The sequence below is a fragment of the Lepisosteus oculatus genome, chromosome 2 (assembly GCF_040954835.1).
Source record: "Lepisosteus oculatus isolate fLepOcu1 chromosome 2, fLepOcu1.hap2, whole genome shotgun sequence".
NCBI classification, from domain to species: Eukaryota; Metazoa; Chordata; class Actinopteri; order Semionotiformes; family Lepisosteidae; genus Lepisosteus; species Lepisosteus oculatus.
In genome coordinates, this window is record NC_090697.1 from 9,177,548 (window position 1) to 9,198,545 (window position 20,998).

The 20,998-nt window shown below is 37.0% G+C and overlaps 1 protein-coding gene across 7 annotated transcripts in view; it reads right to left on the reverse strand.

Annotated features, from left to right (window-relative positions):
- Nucleotides 1-20,525, reverse strand: part of senp6a (SUMO specific peptidase 6a) — a 49,515-nt gene extending 28,990 nt beyond the window's left edge. For 5 of the 7 annotated variants that reach the window (XM_069196666.1, XM_015355000.2, XM_015354994.2 and 2 more), the window contains exons 1-3: nucleotides 19,423-20,290; nucleotides 4,782-4,875; nucleotides 1,101-1,161 (exon numbers count right to left, since the gene is read on the reverse strand). In XM_069196666.1, the coding sequence (XP_069052767.1) occupies nucleotides 1,101-1,161; nucleotides 4,782-4,875; nucleotides 19,423-19,453 (186 nt within the window). In that variant the 5' untranslated portion in view covers nucleotides 19,454-20,290. Of the gene's footprint in view, nucleotides 1-1,100; nucleotides 1,162-4,781; nucleotides 4,876-19,422; nucleotides 20,291-20,420 lie in introns of those variants that run through there. The other 2 variants (XM_015354984.2, XM_015355008.2) reach the window with 2 other exon arrangements.
- Nucleotides 20,526-20,998: the final 473 nt, after the last annotated feature.

Here is a 20,998-nt window from a genome sequence, read left to right on the forward strand (position 1 = left end):
ATAGTGATCACAAAATCCACTTTTCAGATACATTAATGTCCATATTTTCTTGTTTCTGCGATGTGTCTTTCAAAAAGAAAATGTTTAACAGATGTGGGGTGGAGTGGTGAAGCCAGCCAACTCCTGTTGGTCTGTAGTTTTGAAAGTGAAAAGATCATTTACTTATTGCAAGTGAAAATACAAGACTCCAATCATTTTGTTGGCACATTTTAAAATTTTGGTTCAGAAACCAATATTTAATTTCATATCCTCAAATCTTTATTAAGGCAATTTCTATTTACAGTATATACAGTTCATATACTAAACTCTTCAATACACTATCAAAGTATCAATGGAGCATTTGTAAGTGGTAGAGTAACATTGACTTATCTAGCCAGAAATTTGGAGACACTATAACAGAAAAATGAAGGGAAAACAAGCTAGAAAATGCCAGGGACCATTTTTCAATATCAAACCAAGCCCATTTCATTCCAGAAAACAATCAAAAGGGACATACTTTGCATTTTTCACACAATCATACATTCTTGAGCACATTTGTGACTTTTCACTCCTCCTTCATATTAGAGTACTTTGTTTTGAGATTTCAAGTACATTCATTCAGGATAATTATTTCACAACAGTAAACAATTAACTCACAGACAGTACTACTGATTGACAGGATGAATGAACTTAGTTAATGCTGATTTTCACTGATGCATCGGACGTTTTTTAAATACTTCCAGCATTAAACTGCAATGATAGCTGTTAAAAACTGAATACAGAAAACTACTTAGCTAAAGCAAATTGCAATTTCAGCCTACTGAAAATCTGAACAGACATTTTCACTGTACCTTAAATACATTTTTGTTTGGAACAGTATACTGAAAAGTAGTGACAGGCATAGATTTTACCAAGGTAAAAATGAAAACAGAAAGGGACGATCCTGTCTGTTCAAAATACTCTTTATTGGATAGAAAGTGGTGATTTTAACAAAATTGCTTTAAACATTAATACATATACCTAATACACATGTATATACAAATCAAATTAATCAAAGTATTAATATTTGTAACTAATCTAAAATAATAATGTATTTAGAAAACAAGTGTTCAATTATGTACCTTCCTTCCCTCTGGGCTGTTCATCCCATCTGGCTCATCCATACTCACCACGGAATCGGAGCTGCAGTTCAAAGGGAAAAAAGGTTTGTTAAACTTTTACAATAACTTATAGAGTGTCCCCCGTATTACGGCTTTTCAATATATTTTATGAACTTAATAATTATCTAAACACATAAACTAAAGTGAATTCCAATTAAATAAAAAAAAAATCTAATTCAGTGCTTCTGTTCTAGTTTCAGTGTTGCCCATTTTGACCAGGAGGTTAAGGAGCAGAAAAATGAAAAAGAAACATACTAGGTTCTTTTAGAAATGCACCAACCAAGATTTTCTTGGCAGGGAATGAAAGCTATCGTTCACCAGACTACGTCAGTCAACAGTAATTTCATAATTTGCACACATATTCAATCATGGAGCATGCGATAAACTATGGCTTGAGGAATATATGGGTCTAGAAATGTAGTAACACTAATAAAAAAGAAAGAGAAAGCTTTAATTTAATTCCTGTTAGTAAGTTACAGTGTATACATTGATATTTTAGGAAAAACACACACACACCTATACCAAAATTAATGTACATATCGATCTATCCATTGAGCATCAGTACAGCTCTGGGCCTGTCCTGGAAACACAGAGCTCAAATCAAGGGCTATGTTCTGGATGGGACAACAGTCCATCACAGGGGCACACACATAAGCACACAGGCACAATTTCAAGACATCCAGTAAACATAAACAACGTATCCTATCTTTGAAAGAACAAACTAAGCTGGAATGCCTGGAAAAAACCCATCCAACCAGAGAGAACATGTATACAGAACACCACTACAGAATAGAAGCCAGGACACAAGAGATATGAAGCTGCAGCACCAGCCTGTATGCCACTCAATTAAGTGTATATTATACATGTTATATACATAAAGTAAATATTATTACATAGCCTAACCATACTAACCAAACAATACATTTCTATGTCTGGTATGAAATGCTGAATGCTGTTAGTTTTCAAAAGCTCAAAAATTTAAACAAGATTAACTAAAAAAAGGATAGATCAAATACTGAGTTGATCTACAGTATTACCATTTACAATATAAGAGTTACAACTGAGAGGAAGACATTTAACTCAATTGGTTGTTAGTAGCTAAATGAAGGATCTCATTCAGTCTTCTCTTGAAAGAAGCCAGGGTAATGGATTCAACAGCATGGATGGGTAGCCAGTTCCATACTCCCACAGCACTTTGAGTAAAGCAGTCCCTCAAATTCCAGGTTTTAATCTAATTCTGTGTAGTTTCCACTTGTGTAGTCTGCTTCGTATTTCACTGTTCATTCTGAAGAAGCCTGCTCGATTGATTTTGTCCCCGTCGTCTTCTCTTCTTAAGAATATAAAGGCTCACCTCCTTAAGCTCCTTAAGTCTGTACCGACGCCAGTGCAGAAGTACATTTTTTATAATATGCTGATAAACATTGCACTAGTTTAGCCTCATTTACAATACCGTGTACATTAAAGACTTTTAACATTACATCCCTTTATTTAAATCTGATTCTTCTTACCACACAACCTAATATTTTGTTTGCCTTTTTAATAGCTTCCCCACATAGTCTAGAGACAATGTAAATGTAACAACATAAGTTTTTTTTCAGAGCTATTTCCATCTCAGTTGTTCACTAAATGTTTAACAGGTTGTTTAGGCAATACCTGAATTTTCTAAATAAGATACCAGAGAACAGTAAATATGGATTCCCGTATAGGTGATTTTTTAAATTAGTTCTCTATTAATTGTTTCCATAATCTTACATGTAATAGAAGTCACACCTGTCTTGAGTGACTGTTGGAAGAGTTGCGTCAATGACTTGTAAACAATACCTAATATTCTTTACTTACTTTAACAGCAGCTGTATTTATCTTTTGCTATTTAATGCAGCACATGAAAATTATGTATAAATCCAGTGTTTAGTATTTATGGGTCAATATTATTAAACCCAGGGCTGAAAAAGTATTTTTTATTAAAAAATGGTTTCTTTGCAACATGTTCTGATCTTCAAAAATATAACAAAAAACTGAAACTGAAAACCAGATTTGTTTTTTACAAACTAACAAGAAACTGAACCGACCTAAAATATCAAAAACGGCTATTCCTACATCAGAGTCGTCACAAACTCCTGCAGTGACACAAACTACTGTTTTGTACCTTAGAGGTTACCTCAGCAACTAAGGCATTACATTGTTTCATCATGATTAGACTAAAGTCAATATTTCAGCACCAGGCAGGCACAGCAAATATTTTCACAAAGCAATTTTACACAGGTGGAAGAAAGTTACCCTGGTTATGTTCATAAAGATATTTCAAAGGATAACAGTGTCAAAAGTAACACCAATCATTTGACTAATAACATTTTATTTAAACATACATGTAAAACATTTAATGAACATCTTCAGTCTCTGTCTGCTACAGAAAACCTCTTCTTAGACCAATATGCCTCAAATAATATAATTTTATAACTCAATTTTCTGGAAGAAATATGAGATTTGGTTATACATTAACTTAAGAGCAAAATATTAAGGAGATTCAATATTAGATAGATAGATAATACTTTATTAATCCCGTAGGGAAATTGATGTATTGAGTAGCATTATACCAGGCTACTCATGCTTTGAATATGTTTTTCTGTGGAACAGTTCTGAAGGATTCACAAATATGCAAAACTATCTCACCTACATCACCAACCTTGGCCTGGAGTTTGTTTTAAAAGATGAGACTGACAACACGAGTAATTTTACCCATCCATCCATTTTCTAACTGCTTCATCCAATATAGGTTTGCAGAGGAGCTGGAACCTCACCTGGCAGGCAACAGCCAAGGCAGGTTACACCATGGACAGGACACTAGTCCACCACACAACAGACACAGGCAGACACAGGCAGACACAGGCAGACACAGGCAGACACAGGCAGACACAGGCAGACACAGGCAGACACAGGCAGACACAGGCAGACACAGGCAGACACAGGCAGACACAGGCAGACACAGGCATGCAACCAGGGACACTTTTTTCAGACACAAATTAACCTACCATTATGTCTCTGTGGGAGGAAACTGGAGCACCCGCCAAAAACTCATGCAAGCACAGGGTGATCATGCAAACACAGATAACAACCCCAGGTACAGCACTGAACCCAGGGCCCCAGAGCTCAGAGGCAGCAGTGCCATCCTTATTTAATTTTATAACGTATCGGTAATATGCTGCTGCTTGGAGAACCCACATCACAGTCAGCTGGTAGTATAAAGCCCAGATTCAAACCAACAATCTCTCAATTCTAAAGTTCACCCTGTAAACCTAATGGAAACCTTCCCTTAGTCTACCATTCAGGGGCGTTAACCTCTTTCCTTACTGAAAACTAGGTTTTATTACAAGTATCACCAGACCAACACAACACCCATTTCTATAGATTTTAAAATTAATATTATTTACTATACCAAATGTGCTTTGGTCAATATCTACTCGATTTAAGTTAAAAAATCAGAGTTAATTTAATTTTTGTTTCTGAATTCTAGTGAAGTCTGATAAGAGTTCTAATAGGTGGAGAATATTGCAAAGTCTAGCCTTATAAGCAAAAACTGGAAAAAAACCACAAATACATCTAAACTTAAAAAGGTGTATGGGAAAAGGTTCTGAAAGGTCTTACTCATTTTGTCTTTCTTCGTCACTGCCATCGGCAACAGAAAAGCTCCACGTCTGCTTGAAACCTCCATCTTTCTTGGCTTCTGATCTATCTAGAGCTTGGACAAAAATGAACTACAATTGGCTTATGTTTACATTACAGCACTTAAGCACAATGTAGTTAGCAAAGGAACAAGTAAAGGTTTATTTAATGCTGAAAAGAGAAGAAAAAAAACAACGTTTCGGCTGTGGAGCCTACTTTGGCCGAAATGCTGTGTTTCTTTTCTCCTCTTTTCAGCAGGGAATAAACCTTTACTTGTTCCTTTGTAGCCTACGCACGCTGAAGCAGCCACCTACTTGAACAGCCATACAGTTAGGACTCTCTGCAGGGTTTTTCATTCCAACATGGTAATTTCTATATGAACTAATGACGTCTTTCTCAAGTTAGCTGCTTTGGAGTCCTGATTTCGCTCCTGCTATCCAACATAATATTGCTGCACCACATGGATACAATCTGTAATTAATATTGCTTTAAGACAACTGGCTGTTAACAGTAGATGTCTGTTATCATGTTATTTTTTTATTAAATAATCCATTTATTTTGTCACCCTAAGGCTCATTACATACTGTTAGGCTTTCACTTCAGTTCTGTAAGGTGATGACAGAAAATGTGCTGAACATAAATATAACCTTTTCTATTGCAATTGTATTTCTTTTTCAGTTTGAAATAAGACACCTAACAGATTCTAAAGTAGCAAAACAAGCAGATGCATCATTCACTTTTGTAAAATGACAATCACTTTAAGTATAAACCCCAAAACATTGATCAATACTACTGTGTATATAGGAAAAATGTAATTTTTACTCATCATTGATCTCTTCAGTAATTTTCATTTTTGATCATTTCTTGTGTATGTGCATGCTTATAGCAAAGGTATTGTGTTCTATGTGTACAATAATTAAAAGCCGACTCTAAAATCACAATTAATAAAGAAAATGATCATCTACTCTCCAGTCCAAATTTGCTGGTCCACTCATGTGAAGAGACCAAATAAAATGACACCACCATACAGAAACATAAAGGTCATGTTCAACTTTTAATATAATTATAGTTTGTAAGTGATGTGGAATACTAATGTGAAAATAAATTACACTTTTGTTTTAATTCAGGCTACATACAAAGGATCCCACATTGTGATGGTGTCCTACCTTCCATTTCTTTTTTCCTACACAGGTCATCGTTTTCTTGAACAGTCAAAATCAAAATTGAAAAAAGCACACTGAATCTTTAATTCTTCTCATGATACAACACATTCATGGAATGCAGTGAATGTGGAGGTGGAGGTTCTTGTTAGTTTTCTAATGTATGTCCTAATGTAATTCAAGGACATACCACAGAAAAGCTTAGAGCTTAACAAAGCTAAGGCCATATTTTACAAATCAAATGACATAAGCTGATGTAATACTATTGGCAAACAGATTACCTGGCACAAGAGAAACCAATAAAGAAGAAGTCAAAAGATTCAGAACTTTATTAGCAATGTGCTTTTTCATACATACACCATCTCCTTACCCCACCTACATTAAAAATCTCTTTGGAATTTGTTTTAAGGAAACATTTTACAAAATGAACAAGATCTAGACAGGTTTCTTAAGATTAGTATCCTTTAGTCACCACTTGTAGTAATACAGGCATAAATTATACTGATCACAGGTACTCACAATTCTAGGGAAAGCAATTATTATTAATAATAATTATTATTACAATTATTATTAATATCTTCCACTACATATTTATATCTATTCATGCAGCAATACTCCACAAAATTTAGGGAGGCAAGTAAAAGGATAAACCCAAATACTCACACAAGACATACACACTTTTGGTCAATAGCTAAGAAAATGCTATGAATATGGCCAAAAAGTTATTAATTTGTAGCAGATGAAAACATATCCAAATAATTTTTAGATTGTTCATATAAAAAAGGGGCATATTTTTCTAAAAAAATCAATATGAACAGCACTACCGTTATTTGAAACACAATCGGCAACATATCTAGCACGTAAGTAGAGCACTATAACAAAAAACTACATATTCTAGATCCAAGCAGGCACACAATGTGTTTTGCATGAAATTCTCACATATAACATTGTTATAATTTACTCAATCAGCATCACATCTGGTGTAAATGTATTTTGCCATGTTAATTTCCTTTCTTGCGCGAGACTGGGTACTTCAGCTAGTTTACTTACTTTAGTTTTTCATGTGCACATCTTGTGATTTCTGTGTTGCTCAACAATGCTATGTTATTATTTTCCTTGTTCATTTCATCTGATGCCCTGTGAACAAGCTTTCTGATAAGATTCATGCTCCCCAACAACTTCCCCCCATAGGCTACCACCCAAAAAACTTATTTGCCTTCTTCAACTACAAAAAGGCAGTACATTCTTGTTTTGTTAGTTTATGCTTTCCGTTTTGGGTAGTGGAATGATAGAGAAGGGCATGTTGCTTTTTTTAACATCAGATTTTTAACAGGGAAAAGCAGTTTCTTACATCTGAGTTTGTCCCAACAATGTCTGACACATTTCAGTTTGCATTTCTTTTACTTCATTAATCCAACTGTTGCCATACAGTTCTATATATAGTTCAGTTAGAAGTGTTGACTTGAATCATGTATTCAAACCAGATTCTGATGGACTGTGTGCTCAGCAGGGCCCCTTAAAGAATACTGCATCTGTAGCTTTGTACAGCTGTACATCTGACTGCTAGTCAATGCCCTACGAGTGTTTAACCAATCTGCCAAAAATATTGCTTTAGTTTGCCAGACATAAATTGTTCTCAAATCACATTGAAATAGCCTTTCCCTGAGATCCAGATTTTGGCAATTTACCAATATTTCTTGGAAGATCACAAAGCAATATACTGTAACCTGGTACTTGATCCTCATTTTCTGCATGAAGCCACATGATGGCACTTCAACACTAGTAGACAGGGAGTTGTTTTGATTTGCATTTTAATCCAACCATGAATTTCTTTTAATCATTGCTTAGTGAGTGGACCTCCCATTTAATATGATGTAATAAAGGGCTTCATTAGGAGTACTGTTACACTATTTTCATCCTAATTTGCATTTAGAATGTACAAATTACAAATTCAAGAATTGGGAACTAAATTAGCACGTCATGAGCACTCTAAAACGTTCTTTTTCTGAATAAATAGTCTTGAATCATCAGGAAGGAATTTATATCTTTTGTTTGTTTGACTGTTATAGACAGAATTACTTTTTTTATGGCAGCAGTTCAAGTTATCTTCTGGCTATGATACTATGCAGCAATGAAGGTGCTTGCAAAAGTATTCAGACTTTTTCCAATAGCTTCCCATTTTGAGATATACATTTATTAATATTTTATTCAGAACCTGGGCGATCAAACTGAAGACTGTCCCATTTCAGCCAGTGAACACTGAAGCACTTTGTCACTGGCCTCACAGTGGCATCCCTCATCAGTTTCCACTTGACCCAGCTGCTGCCTAGTTGGGAGGGACGGGCTGATTAAGGCAGTGCCTGTGCGATACGACACCTTCCATTTCTAGATGATTGAGTACAGTGTGCTCACAGAGATAGATATTCAGAGACTTCACTATTTTTGTACCCTTTCATCTGTCCTTTTCAATTACTTTATCCCTGACTTGCTTTGAAAGCTCTTTAGCTTTCATGATTATCTTAGCTTGAAATTCACTACTTTACCAAGGAACCTCAGAGACTGGTGGTTTTATTCACCACGAGAACCATTTTTATTACACAGAGGCCACTCAACTAATTTTATGTTCAATTAATACTCTTTTGTGCACCTACATTTATTTAGGTGTGTTACAGTAAAAGGTTTGAAACAATAGAAATGTTTCTATATTCTATGTTTCTATTTTTCTTTCTTATTATTTGTTTGCTTCTTTTTATTTCTTCATTTTTTCTTTGAATTTGTGGAATAGTGTGTGTAGATAATATTATGTGCTGCTTAAAGAGACGTGCAAGTTTAAAGGAACAAAATGTAAAACTGCAAGTTACACTCTATTGAGTAAAGATAAAAATTCCACATCAAAAGTTATTTAAATCTCACTGATACTGTAGTGCTAATCTGTCCTTCCCTGTTCCTGTTATGCACTCATATTGTGTTGTATTTTCTATAATCGGCTTTAATAAAGCCCTGAACTACTGTTATTTTGGTACCCGTTTTAGGTACATCTCCTTTTTTATCTTCTGAAAGTCCACTGCATTGGTCTGATCCCTCTGTTTAGCCATGTAAATTAAAACTGATAATTGTGATCTATACACAAAAACCAATAGGTAGATTATTCTCCAAAATTAATTGTTAAACCAAGGTTTTATTTGACCTGCGATGTCCCATTGAGTATAAGATGGAGGTGGGACAAGAAACAAACATGAACCTTTTCATTGAAGTGTGAATTGGATGACATCATAATTTATAAACGTCTGATTTTTTTATTGCTGTTTTAATAATTGGTTTGCCTGTATTTTATTTTTCCAATCATCAGTTTTTCTAAACAGTTGATAATATGAAGTATTTCTGACACTGCAATAAAACGTGAAATGTGACCGGGGTGGAACCAACCACCAGGTAAATTGGGGTGCAGGTAGGATATTACTCCAAGGCACCTGAAGCAAAAGCCAAAGAAAATGACGTGAAAGCATTTCTTTTCTAAAGTTAGGTGGTAAAGGAACCCTACTGGTTAGTGAGCCCATAAAAAAAGCTCATTCACAGATCATGAAGCGGTGGCTCTGTGGCTAAGGATCTGTGCTCCACAGGTGCCGTAAAAATGGCTGACCCTGTGCTCTGACCTTAAGCTTATTTCTTTCTCTCTGTGTGCCTGTGTGTCTGATGGAGAGCAAGTCGGGGTATGCAAAAACACAAATTCCTAATGCAAAAAATTGTACATGGCCAATAAAGTGATCTTATGGGTGGGTAGCTGCGTCAGCATGCGTAGGCTGCAAAGGAACAAGTAATAGGTTTATTCCATGCTGAAAAAAAGAAGAAAGAGAACACAATATTTCGGCCGTGGAGCCTTCTTCAGGTGTGTGAAGAATCTTATCTCTTAAGACTCTAAAACCACAAAACAGGAGCACACCATCCACCCTGCCAGCGCCACACAACTCAACCACAAACAGGGATGTAAAACTGTGGTATTCGCCCAAAGGACATCATGTCTGTGAATGAAAGGAGGAGGTTTGACTGGGTTTTTGTAGCCCAGGACCCCACCCAGGTCCTCTTGAGAGAAGCAATGGTATCAGCTTTGATAACATGGCAGGTTAGCTAGAGCCACATTCCATCAAGCTTTTATGTAAAGACCTGCTTTCTTTTTGCAGTTTTAAATGGATTTATCTTCAGTTCTTAACTGTGCCCTGTTGTTCACGATACACTGTTGATTCTGACATGGGTTAATAGCACTAACTTTCTCAATACCTTTATTTCTATTGAATTTTAGCAACATTATCTTTAACGCAAATAGCAGCAGGGTGCACATCTACGGACACCAAGTGTGCTGTGGATGCTTCTGCCTGGCATTCTGTATACATGTCCGAAACAAACAGGCATTTTGCTTTTGTACAGGTGTATTTGGAATAATTAAAATAACGGCCAGGACAAAGAGTGCTATAGCATATCAGCGCTAAAAGAAGCACAGCTAAATGTCTATATCCTAACACTGACTGCCTTATTAACTGCATCTTCACTTTATCTAGATGTAGAAAATTACATCAATGTAAATACCTGAATCAAATTCAAAGAACTTTATTGGTATGACTGATGGGTTACAGTGTGGCCAAAGCGGAAAAACTTAACACAACATTTACATTACAAAACATATTGTTGGACACTTACAACATGATTGTGAGACAGTGAGCCTATCTGTTCCTCAGGCTGTGACCAGAGATCACATTTTGGGCTGCCAGTTCTACTGAGTTTCCTTTCCCCTCTCCAGCAGGATTGGAAGCTGTCCTGACCCTGGCAGGTGTGGGAATTCTGGCGATTAGATATTGTTATTTTAGGGAAGAATGTTTGTCTAATCCTATTTTTCCCCACAGTGCAGCAGAAAGCGCATGCCTGTCTCTGCTTCTCCCTGCTGGCAGTCAGAGCACAGCCTGTCATCTATGTGAAGGCAGATCTGCCTGTGTAGCCCGGTTTCTATGGCCAGGCTATGGTCACTGTGCTTGTCGAAGCTTGTTTCTCCTGATCTCTTTCGCCCTTGCTGTCTCTTACCTTGCTCAGATGCTCAGTTGGTGTGTACTGTCTTTGTAGGGTCTCATATCACTCCTGCTTGTGTTGTGTTTGTGTGTCTCTCCCAGTGGGTAAGGTAGTATTGTTTGGCTTGTGCTGCAGTTAGGTATTTGTTGTTTTAGCTGTGCTGCCTGAGGTAGGCTTGTGTTCATGAGCTTCAGAACCAGCTGGCTGAAGGGGGATCTTCTGGGAGCCCAGTTCTTGGCTCAGCAGGGCATTTTGGTGGTATGAATTATGGTCATTGTTTTCTAAATGTTACCAATATTTTATTGCTTTTTTCTGTATATTGATTAGCAGTGGGTATTGGCCTACTTAGTCCTGTACAAGTCGTTTGGTGTTTTTCTTTGCATATGGAAAATATTATTACAGAGCACAGGGTGTTCTGTAAAAACACTGAGTGCCCTGGATGTTTGTCTCATTAAGTGTAATCCCGGTCTGCGATTGGACCCCACAGTTTACAGCCATATAGTGCATATTGGGTTCCACTTTTATCTCTTAAAATCTCTCCTATAGGTAGCTTCATCCGATTTAGCATTTTCCATTTTGCATTGCTGTGTATGACACAGGTATACAGTAGAGTTTATTGTTAAGATACAGGCCATTCTTTGAAGTATTTTAGTCAGGCCCACATTGGAGCTCCACAGCTGTCCCTTACCTTACCCAGTCAACTGAGGCAGCCAAGATGGCCAGGGTCCAGATGACCAGAGTCCAGATGACCAAGCAATCTTAGTAATATTTAACAATGATCACAACATTCCTGGCAGGCCACTAAACTACTCTTTCTGAGGATGGTATAATAGAGTGGAGGATGTACACGTACAGAGAAAATGTGAGCCCCAGTGCAGCAGGAATTAAACAGATTAAGCAGGATCAATCAGACATGTGGAACAGAAGAAAAAAACGCCACTGTAAGTAGGTTCCTCCTTAGCAGGTCAGGTACAGAACTCATCCAGGTCATTTCAGCAATGACGAGACTGATGTTAGGATTTATGCCACAGTAATGGTAGAAATATATATGTCCTGTTTGTGGTTTCCACCAGACTACAACACAGCTTTCACCTGTATTGTCACATACTATTTATAACACGAAAGATGTTCCCATTTGTCTAACATCCATTTAGGAAGTGATGAAGTCCTGAAAAAGAACTTTTATAAGAAACAAGTTCCCCTTTTTCCTCCAAAGTATATGTGGCTTGTTTGAACATTTGAGTGCCGTTTGTCTTTGTTCTGTAAAAGGGACAGACCCAGACACTCACAGCTTTTGTTAAATAACTCTAAATAAAAGTTATAAATATGTATTTACAATAATTAAACACACATGACATGCATGCAACATTCAACAATTAGACATTAAATGTCCTCTTCCAGCTGTTTGTTCAGTCAGTAATTTCCTTTACTGAATCTACAGTGATTCCTCTATAGTGTTTTCTAAGATTCTTATTTTAGTAAAACTTGTAAAGCACAAAATTAGTTTGGTAACTAAACAATCATCTATAGAATTGATATGGTTATGGCATGCTGCTAATTATGTTGCCCAAATTTGAGCATTCACCCCTTATCTGCACACCTCCTTAAATGCCTACTGTCTATGAGGTTTTTCTTATTAGACACTTATTCAAACGTCTTCTAAAATGCTAAATTATATCTTTATTCCACATTACATGCTTCTTGAGTTCACTGCTGTTGCTTGTTCAAAATACTCTTAACAAGCTAATTAATGAAACCCTTCCTTTGGTAAAATCATATTGACCACCCATCCTGCTGTCATACTTACAACCCTGGAGAGTAGTTCTGAGTTTTGTTCATAAAGCCTTACATGTAAAAAATGAAGACACATTCGTCTAACTTCTTGTTCATTTTTGTCACCATTTTTATAGATTGGCTGCACATTGTGAAGATCTCATTTCCTTAAATACAATTAGTAGAATACCATCATGCCCTGGGGATTTATCCTAAGAGCTTCTCCGCCTTTAACCATCTGCCTCTTCTATGCTAATATTATTTAATATAGAGTTTTGCCTTTCTTCAGCCTGTCCCTAATGCATTATGATTTCCCTTTTACAGTTTAAAACCTTCCTGTGTGAGGTCTGTGACACTTAATTATTTGCTGTTATTTTGCAGGTGCAATGCTGAATTCTACTGCAAAATTCTTTTTTAGTCTGTGCTTGCAGCTAATTACAATATAGAGCAGCATTTCTCATCCAGTGTGCCCTCGTAAAAAAGTGTGACATGGAATTTAACACATATGAGAAAAATAAAGGAATACATTATTAATGTGCATGTATTTTATTAGTTCTGTGCTATATGTTATATTGCACATTGATACACATGAGACAGGGGTCTCACTTTAAGACTGTTCAGGTGTGGTACATTATGTTTTTTCAAGTCTGATGGACATAAACACAAGAGGAGTTCTGAGAGTGACTGAGTAACATGTTTCACTGTGTTCCAAATGATGATGATGACTATTATTATTATTGTGCCTGGATTGGTGGGTGATGTGTTCATATGTGTGGGGATGGGGTGGGGTGGCACAATCTTTATATTGAAGTCAGTTTGCCCTATGTGACTGAAAAGGATAAGAAGCACTGCTACAATGTAATTCTTATATTACCGGGGTGACCAGCTGGTATCTACAGCTTTTTATTCAAACACGTGTGTTATCCATAAGTGTAAGGATATTATTATTGTTGTCATTATTATATCATAGAGCAGGCGCCACTGTTTGATCATGGTGCAGGCAGGATTCAGAAAGAACACCACCAATTTTGTTCTGCTTCGAAGGTTACCTTTGTAAAGATCAGTCTTTCCTTCTGCAACACATTCAAAGTCATGTGTCAAAGTATCCTGACATGACAAATTATTAGGTCTTCACCTGCACTTACAGTCTTGTCTATTTTTTTTTTTAAATAAAGCTATATGGACAGATGAGTCCAGGATACACCAAAGTGATGGCAAAGTTAAAGATTGGAAAAACAAAGAAACTGAAGATATTCCATTTTTATTGGACAGCACTTTACCATGTAGCATGATAATGACACAAAATATACAGTTCACCACAGGGCTCAGATGAGCCCAGAGAAGAGCCCCCTCAGCCAGCTGGCCCTGAAGCTCAGTGCCCTGAGCCACACATATATCAGCCAGCACCAGGACAACACTGCGAAAATACCACCAATGAGAATCAACCAAATGACAAGCCATATCCCATCACCCCACACACTGGGACACAAATAAACCAGAATGCTACCAGGTCAAGTATCTCACCAGAGTGAGGGACAGCAGGGAGAAACAAACTCTGATGAAGTACAGGACAGATGACCACAGCCTGGACATAGAAACTCTGAGACACGGGATTATCTTAGATCTGGCTGCCCAAAGAGGACAAACTGAGCTCTCAGGGCCAGCAGGGAGACACAGCAACAGAGCTGTACTTCCTGCTGTTCTACAAGAAACACTCCAGGATTAGGCAAACATTCGTTCCTAATAATAATGAATCTTAATCCTAGAATTCCTACTACTGCAAGACTCAGAACAGCTTCCAGTCTCACTGGGGGAGGGTGGAAGAAGATCTCCTGTCGCAGTACGAGAAACACAAGAGTAAACCTCCCAGATGATGTTGGAATAGTCTCATTATAACATTCTAATTATAATGTGTTTTTACAGCAAATGTTTTTGATAAATGTTAATGCTTTGGGAACACTGTAATTCTTGAGTCATGCCAATAAAGCTCTGAATTCAAATTTCAACTATAAGCACTAAAATGCATCTAGGAATACATCAGGAGAAAAAAGGGGCAAACAATTTAGATTGACCAAATCAAGCTCCACATTTAAATCCAACTGAGAATGCATTTTAGGCCTGCATGCTTAAGAAAGCAATAGTCAGAACGCCCCAAGAACTGCCAAGAACTCAAAGGGGCCGTGGCCAAGCCTCACAAGTGTTTACACAGAGTTTGCAGAGCTCCATGGGTCAATCATAATACCTCTTTATTTTTACCTCAAAGGCACATATAACCAAATATAGACTTTTCCACTTGAAGGTTACCCAAGTGAAAGGGTCCCAATACTTATGATCAACCGATTTTATTTAAATATGAACTAACTGTGTTTGAAATGACCAAGAAAAATTAAGTTTATATTACAATTATCATTCACACCACAATTATTCTATGGTCATATAAACAGAATGGTGCTGTATGGACTGAGGCGACAAGCTAAACAAATGTTTGATCACTATTTACAACTGGCTATAGTGTTTTTAGTTAAAAAATAAATATGCTTTGTACTTTTTTCAGGTCACCCAAGGTGATGAGGAGAAATATTTAAGTATTTTTGTTTCCTAGACACCTTTTTTCCTTCGTAGAAACTAATGCACATGTAGCCAGAAGTACATTTTACATTTTTAATACAACACATAGTTACTCCCTAGCTCTCTCTGTCCCTGGGTACCGCTTGGTGTATATGCTAACAAAACACCTTTCACAGTAAGACGAGAAATCAAGAAATTAATTCATCTTTCTTCTTCCACTCATTAGACTTATTTTTAAATGTACTGACACCCGGAGAAAACCCTTGTGAACAAGGGGAGACCACACAAACTCCATGCAGATAGGACCAAGGAACTGAACCCAAGGCCCCCAGCACTGCAACGTAGACACGCTGACCACTGTGCCACCTTAATCTACAATCTACAAAAATAAGAATATCCTTCAGCACTCATGGACCAGTGTTCCCTTCAATTACACAGCATTTGCTTAATTGATCATTTGCTGCGTGACCCTTAAGTATAACATTAACTGCGCTCTCTGGCACCAGGGCTGTAGACCCTAACCTAGCCTAATTCTGTCTGGAGAAATGGTCACAAAATCCCTCAATCCTGTAGTGCCAGATTCACACAGATTCACAGGAGTTTGAACAGAAGTGACCCTTGGATTTTCTGGATATACATTTGGGACGAATATCTGTACAATGCCACTAAGATTAGGCTACTGTTGGCTTTTTATTTTTCAGTAGTACAAATGAACCAATCCACCTCTGGGGCTGGCTCAAACACAGGTGCTTGAATCACTCATCTTAAAACAGTCTTGTTCATCTGACACTGTTGCTTTAAAGAACTTCTTAGACTCAAACTACAAAATGTTTACATTTTGCATTATTTCCCCTTTAAAAAGCAGCACAATGTTCTCTTTCTCTCTTTTTCTTAGCTAATTTTAATCAGTCACTAAATCTTTGCATTTAACATAACGACACATTATGCACATAGTTGCAATTGTTTGTTAAAAATATTTTGGACATTTATGTTAAAATAACAGTAAAATAATCTCACTGGTAACGTTGATGAAAGATTACTTTTGCCTTATAAATGAATTGTTTATACTAGAGAAGAAAAAGTATTCTTAAACCATTTCTATCACTTTTCCTGAGCTGACAAATGCATTTTAATACTTTGGCATGAACCCATAGCAAAAAAAGAGGTCAAAGGTGCAATGCCACATCTCACTTGAAGAGCAGCAACAGATCTTGAATTTAGTATCGTTGAAAGGTTTCTGGTTTGGAGGAATATCACATTATGGTAAATAGAAAAATACATTGATAACCCATCCTATGTGGTTCTGTGTGCAGTTTGTCAGTCAGGGATGTCATTGCTGCAAAGAAATATTCAAACCTGCCATAATCCTCACATTACAGGTAATCGTCAGGTCAGTTCAGGTCATATCAATTCAAATTTTCACAATATGCAAAACCGCGATGCAAGTACGGAGACCCATGTTACTAGCTAAGGGTACCACCAATACTGAGATACCACAACGAAGTAAGCTACAGGCTAATTTGCTTTTAAGCATGCCCTTCTCTGCCCAATCTATTATTTTATAAACAGAATATTGCGACTTTTTTAATATATTTAATTGCTGGATCTATGTATTATAGCTGGTTATCCACCATTCACTTGACCAGCTGTGCATCGTGTCCTGAGCAAGCTATTTGTGGAATTCGAATGTAGAAAGTCACGCACTAAATTATTCACCTCCTACAAAGCACTTCAGCTTTTATGAAAAATGGAGCAAATAATGCAGTAGTCAACCTACAAAGATCACACCACCTTGGAAAAAAAATGAATTTGGGGACAGGAGTTGTCAGCTTATCTCAAACAGCTAATACTCACCAAATGTGCAACCAAAACAAAGAGTTGCCTATTTCACACGAATGATTCAGTTCCCAAGCTGACTTCCATTCTCCTCATCTTCACTATCCCTGTGTTTCACCAGCACTCCAGTCCCTCTTACCCAGTTTCTCCTTTATACTGCCACTTTCTCTTTGCCCATGGGACTGCCAATCACTGCCCTCCCTCTTTACAGCTCTCAATAACTTGGAACTTGTGGTTCTATTCCTGCTTAACAAGTGTGTCACATGCTTTGGCTTTCATTATATATATTTTAGTTTACTAGACTTTTGACTGTTAAATAGATTGTTCTATTGTTTCGCTACTGTCTTCGTGACTTTCTTAGCCATCTGCAATAATTTTGTACTTAAAGTATGTACTATTTTTAGACTATTTTGTATAGCTTGTATTATTATAAGAAGCTTTGGGTAAAGGCATCAGCCAAATACATTATTAATATAACAATGAGATATATATATCTAAAAGGAGAGTTCCATGTTGCATGCAGTCCAAACAAACAAAAGTAGGTTCTCTTTCACCACAGTGGCAAAACTTACACATTAATACAACAGACCTGACATATCTAGACCATGTATCAATCATTCTGGCTCAACAGAGGAGACAGTCTTGAGATTAATTTGAATAGAAGATTAAAACTGGAGGCCTTGTCCCCCTTTCGCTTAATATCTTAACATACTCAACTGTACATTAGTGCAGACATAAAATGCATGAATCTTTCATGTTCTTTAAATGTGACCTACCACCACAACAATGCTGTCTTTCGTCACGGTATTAAGTGACATTTAAGTAAAACAAAAGGCATAAAACAATAAAACAGGACAAGGGAATACTAACATTTATAACTCATGTTTAAAATAGACGTACGGGAAATGATCCTTACAGAAATGACTGGACATAAATTTTAGACGTGGTTTAGAAAACGCTTAAAAATAAAAGTATTCAAGGGAATCAGTTGCCAAAAGACTTCACTACTTGATTCTTTGTATTCTTACTCTAGGAATGCAGTCTTCCGTCAGAACATGACTCGTGTTTCAAACTTAATAAACCTGCTGCACGCTTTTGCGTATACTCTCCAGATTAGGGTACAGCAAAATAAATATTCAAGTACTTTCTTCACTGGTACTCCTACAGCATTTCCTTTGGCCATTATCAACTTGGATCCTACTGTACGACAGCTTATGTCTCAGACACTGCATCAACATCATCAATATATCGACAGTCAAAACACTGCATCCCAACAACCCTTCAGCACAGCAACTTTTTCGATGATGAAAATCCTATAAACAGAAAATTGCGTTTCACTGACTCTTCAGTTTTTAAATATGGAGCTTGTTTCATCTTCCATGTTTCTCATAGACACGTTTATAACCGTACACAACGCTTGCATTTTCGGAATCAATACATTATATTCCATATATTTCTTTTATACACGGTTGCTTTAGTCCTTGCTCTGCTGCTGAAGAGTTTGTGCTAATATTTCTCATGCAATTAAAGTAAAATATTTTTTTAACAGAATTGGGTAACGCATCAGCTTTCTTATTTCACTATGAAACCTTTACACAGTGCTTCATTTTACAAATTAACAACAGGTTTGGGGCATTTAGGCTCGGACTGTAAATAAATTAATTTTGGCCATTACAAATAAGCTGCAATAGAAATGCTGCAGAAGCACGCAAGGCAGATGAGACGGAAACTCATTTAATATATACTCAGCCTTAAACGTAATGTAAACGTTTTAAAACGGTGCACCGTAATTTAACTTTATTTGTACACAAATTCTGAAGTTCTAAGGTGGTTGATAATACCGGTACGGATTAAGAAACATTAGTTGTATAGGTATAAAAATAAGCGAAAACCACAAAATGTGCCTGCATGAATTCACGCAGTTTTTCAAAGCCAAATAAAACGGTACACACCTCAGACTAAACCAATATGGTATTTGCGAACGGTTCTCCGCATTTTCCAAAAACGTCCGTCACAGTCAGATTTGTACATTTCGTTTTTATAGACAAATAATCGACCGCTGTCTAGGCCGTATGCTCTGTTTACCAATCGTCTTGCAAGAAATGAAACAAACTATCGCATGGAAGCATACCTACTTGTAGCCCTTAGCCTTTAAAAGCATATACAATATTTTGAAAAATCAAACTCCACACAACGCCACGCAACGATTAAATATGTCGCCAGAGGCCTACCTTCAATAAACAGACTTCGTTTGTGGGCCATGTTTATTCCATGGTGTTGTGGTCGAGTGCAGTCTGCTCCTCGGCTTTTCTCGTCTTGGCGTTTACCACTTGCTGAAGCAGCTTTGCTGATTCTAGTCCCTTCTACCAACCAAGAAGTCAATATTTTCTTTTGGATATATTATACCTTGTTCTCACCTTAACTGCTACTAGATTTTTTTTTTTAAACCAAGAGAACTCACGGGATTTCCCGACGCTTACTCTTACAAATATCGTTTATTTACTTGGTCCGGCTGGTTCTGACTATCTCCTCTGTGCAATTGTGGGGGGTGATAAATAAACCGACTTTGTTGCCTGGTTCTAATCTGTACAGTATCCAAAAAACAAATGAAATCAAATTCAGTGCTACTAAACTTTTCTCAGCGCAGCTTTCGAAAAACTATCACTCCCGTCGACTGCACCACTTTTCCGGGCGTCTCCCACCTCCAGCCAACCCTCCTCAGCAAGGATTAGTGTCTCAAATCAAGCCCCCGGATGCAGTTAGCATAGGCCGCACTTTGTGTTATCGCTGTTGTTACAGCTAATACTAAAGTCCTTTAAAATCTGTAAAATAATTCAGGTTTCTCTATCATTTATAAACTCGGAAATCGTTTGGTAAGCTTTCGGATTCTAAATGCATTGCTTATCAAAGATGCACACTCGAAATTAGACCGTAGTGTTGTTTAGGTATGTAAAATGCAGAATCTCTCAAACAAAATTGGTAATGTTCTCAAATGTAAAATCTGTATGTCCTGTAATTCATCCATTACTATATACAGTAAAACCAGTATAACACAAAACTGTCTCAACCTAAGTCTTTTTGGGGGGGAGGTTGTCTGAAACGTTAGCTGCTTAGGGTAGCCAGCAGGGTTGTTTTTGTCCCGCCCCAAAAAGATTAACTGGAAATCAAACACAGCAACCTCCGACATATCGTAAATTAATAAAATGTCATGAAACATTAACACTCTCACCTATAAGACACTCCAGACCTGTGCTTCTCGGTTTTTTCTTGCTGGGATTAATATCCCCACATTGAAAATTATAAATACACTGAAAATCTGTTTAGATTTGTAAGAAATGGAAAGCAAAATGCGTTTCACAGATCCATCCATTTGTACATCAACAGATCAAAACGGATTACTATGAAAAAATGTCCCCTACTATTTTGGAGAAAACGTTTCTGGACATTACCTGACTTGTCTCTGAGGACACTCGGGTCTCTTGGACTCTAGATGCATAGCAACTTTTAGAATATATGCTACCATCTACATAAATTACTGGTTCTCAGTAATACCTTAATTTACTGTACATTATTTTATCTACAAGATTTTTTTGTACTTACACATAATGTTAATTTTCTATACTGTAAGTCACCCTGAAGAGGGACATCTGCTTGGCACATAATTAGCAACAACAAACTGCTAGACACGCAAAAAAAATAATAATGATGTCACTGAAGATAACAGATTGCTTCTTGGAAATGTGAAGAAACCCAGAGACAATTTATCACCATATCCATAAATCCATTATCAGAAAGCCATTTATTCCT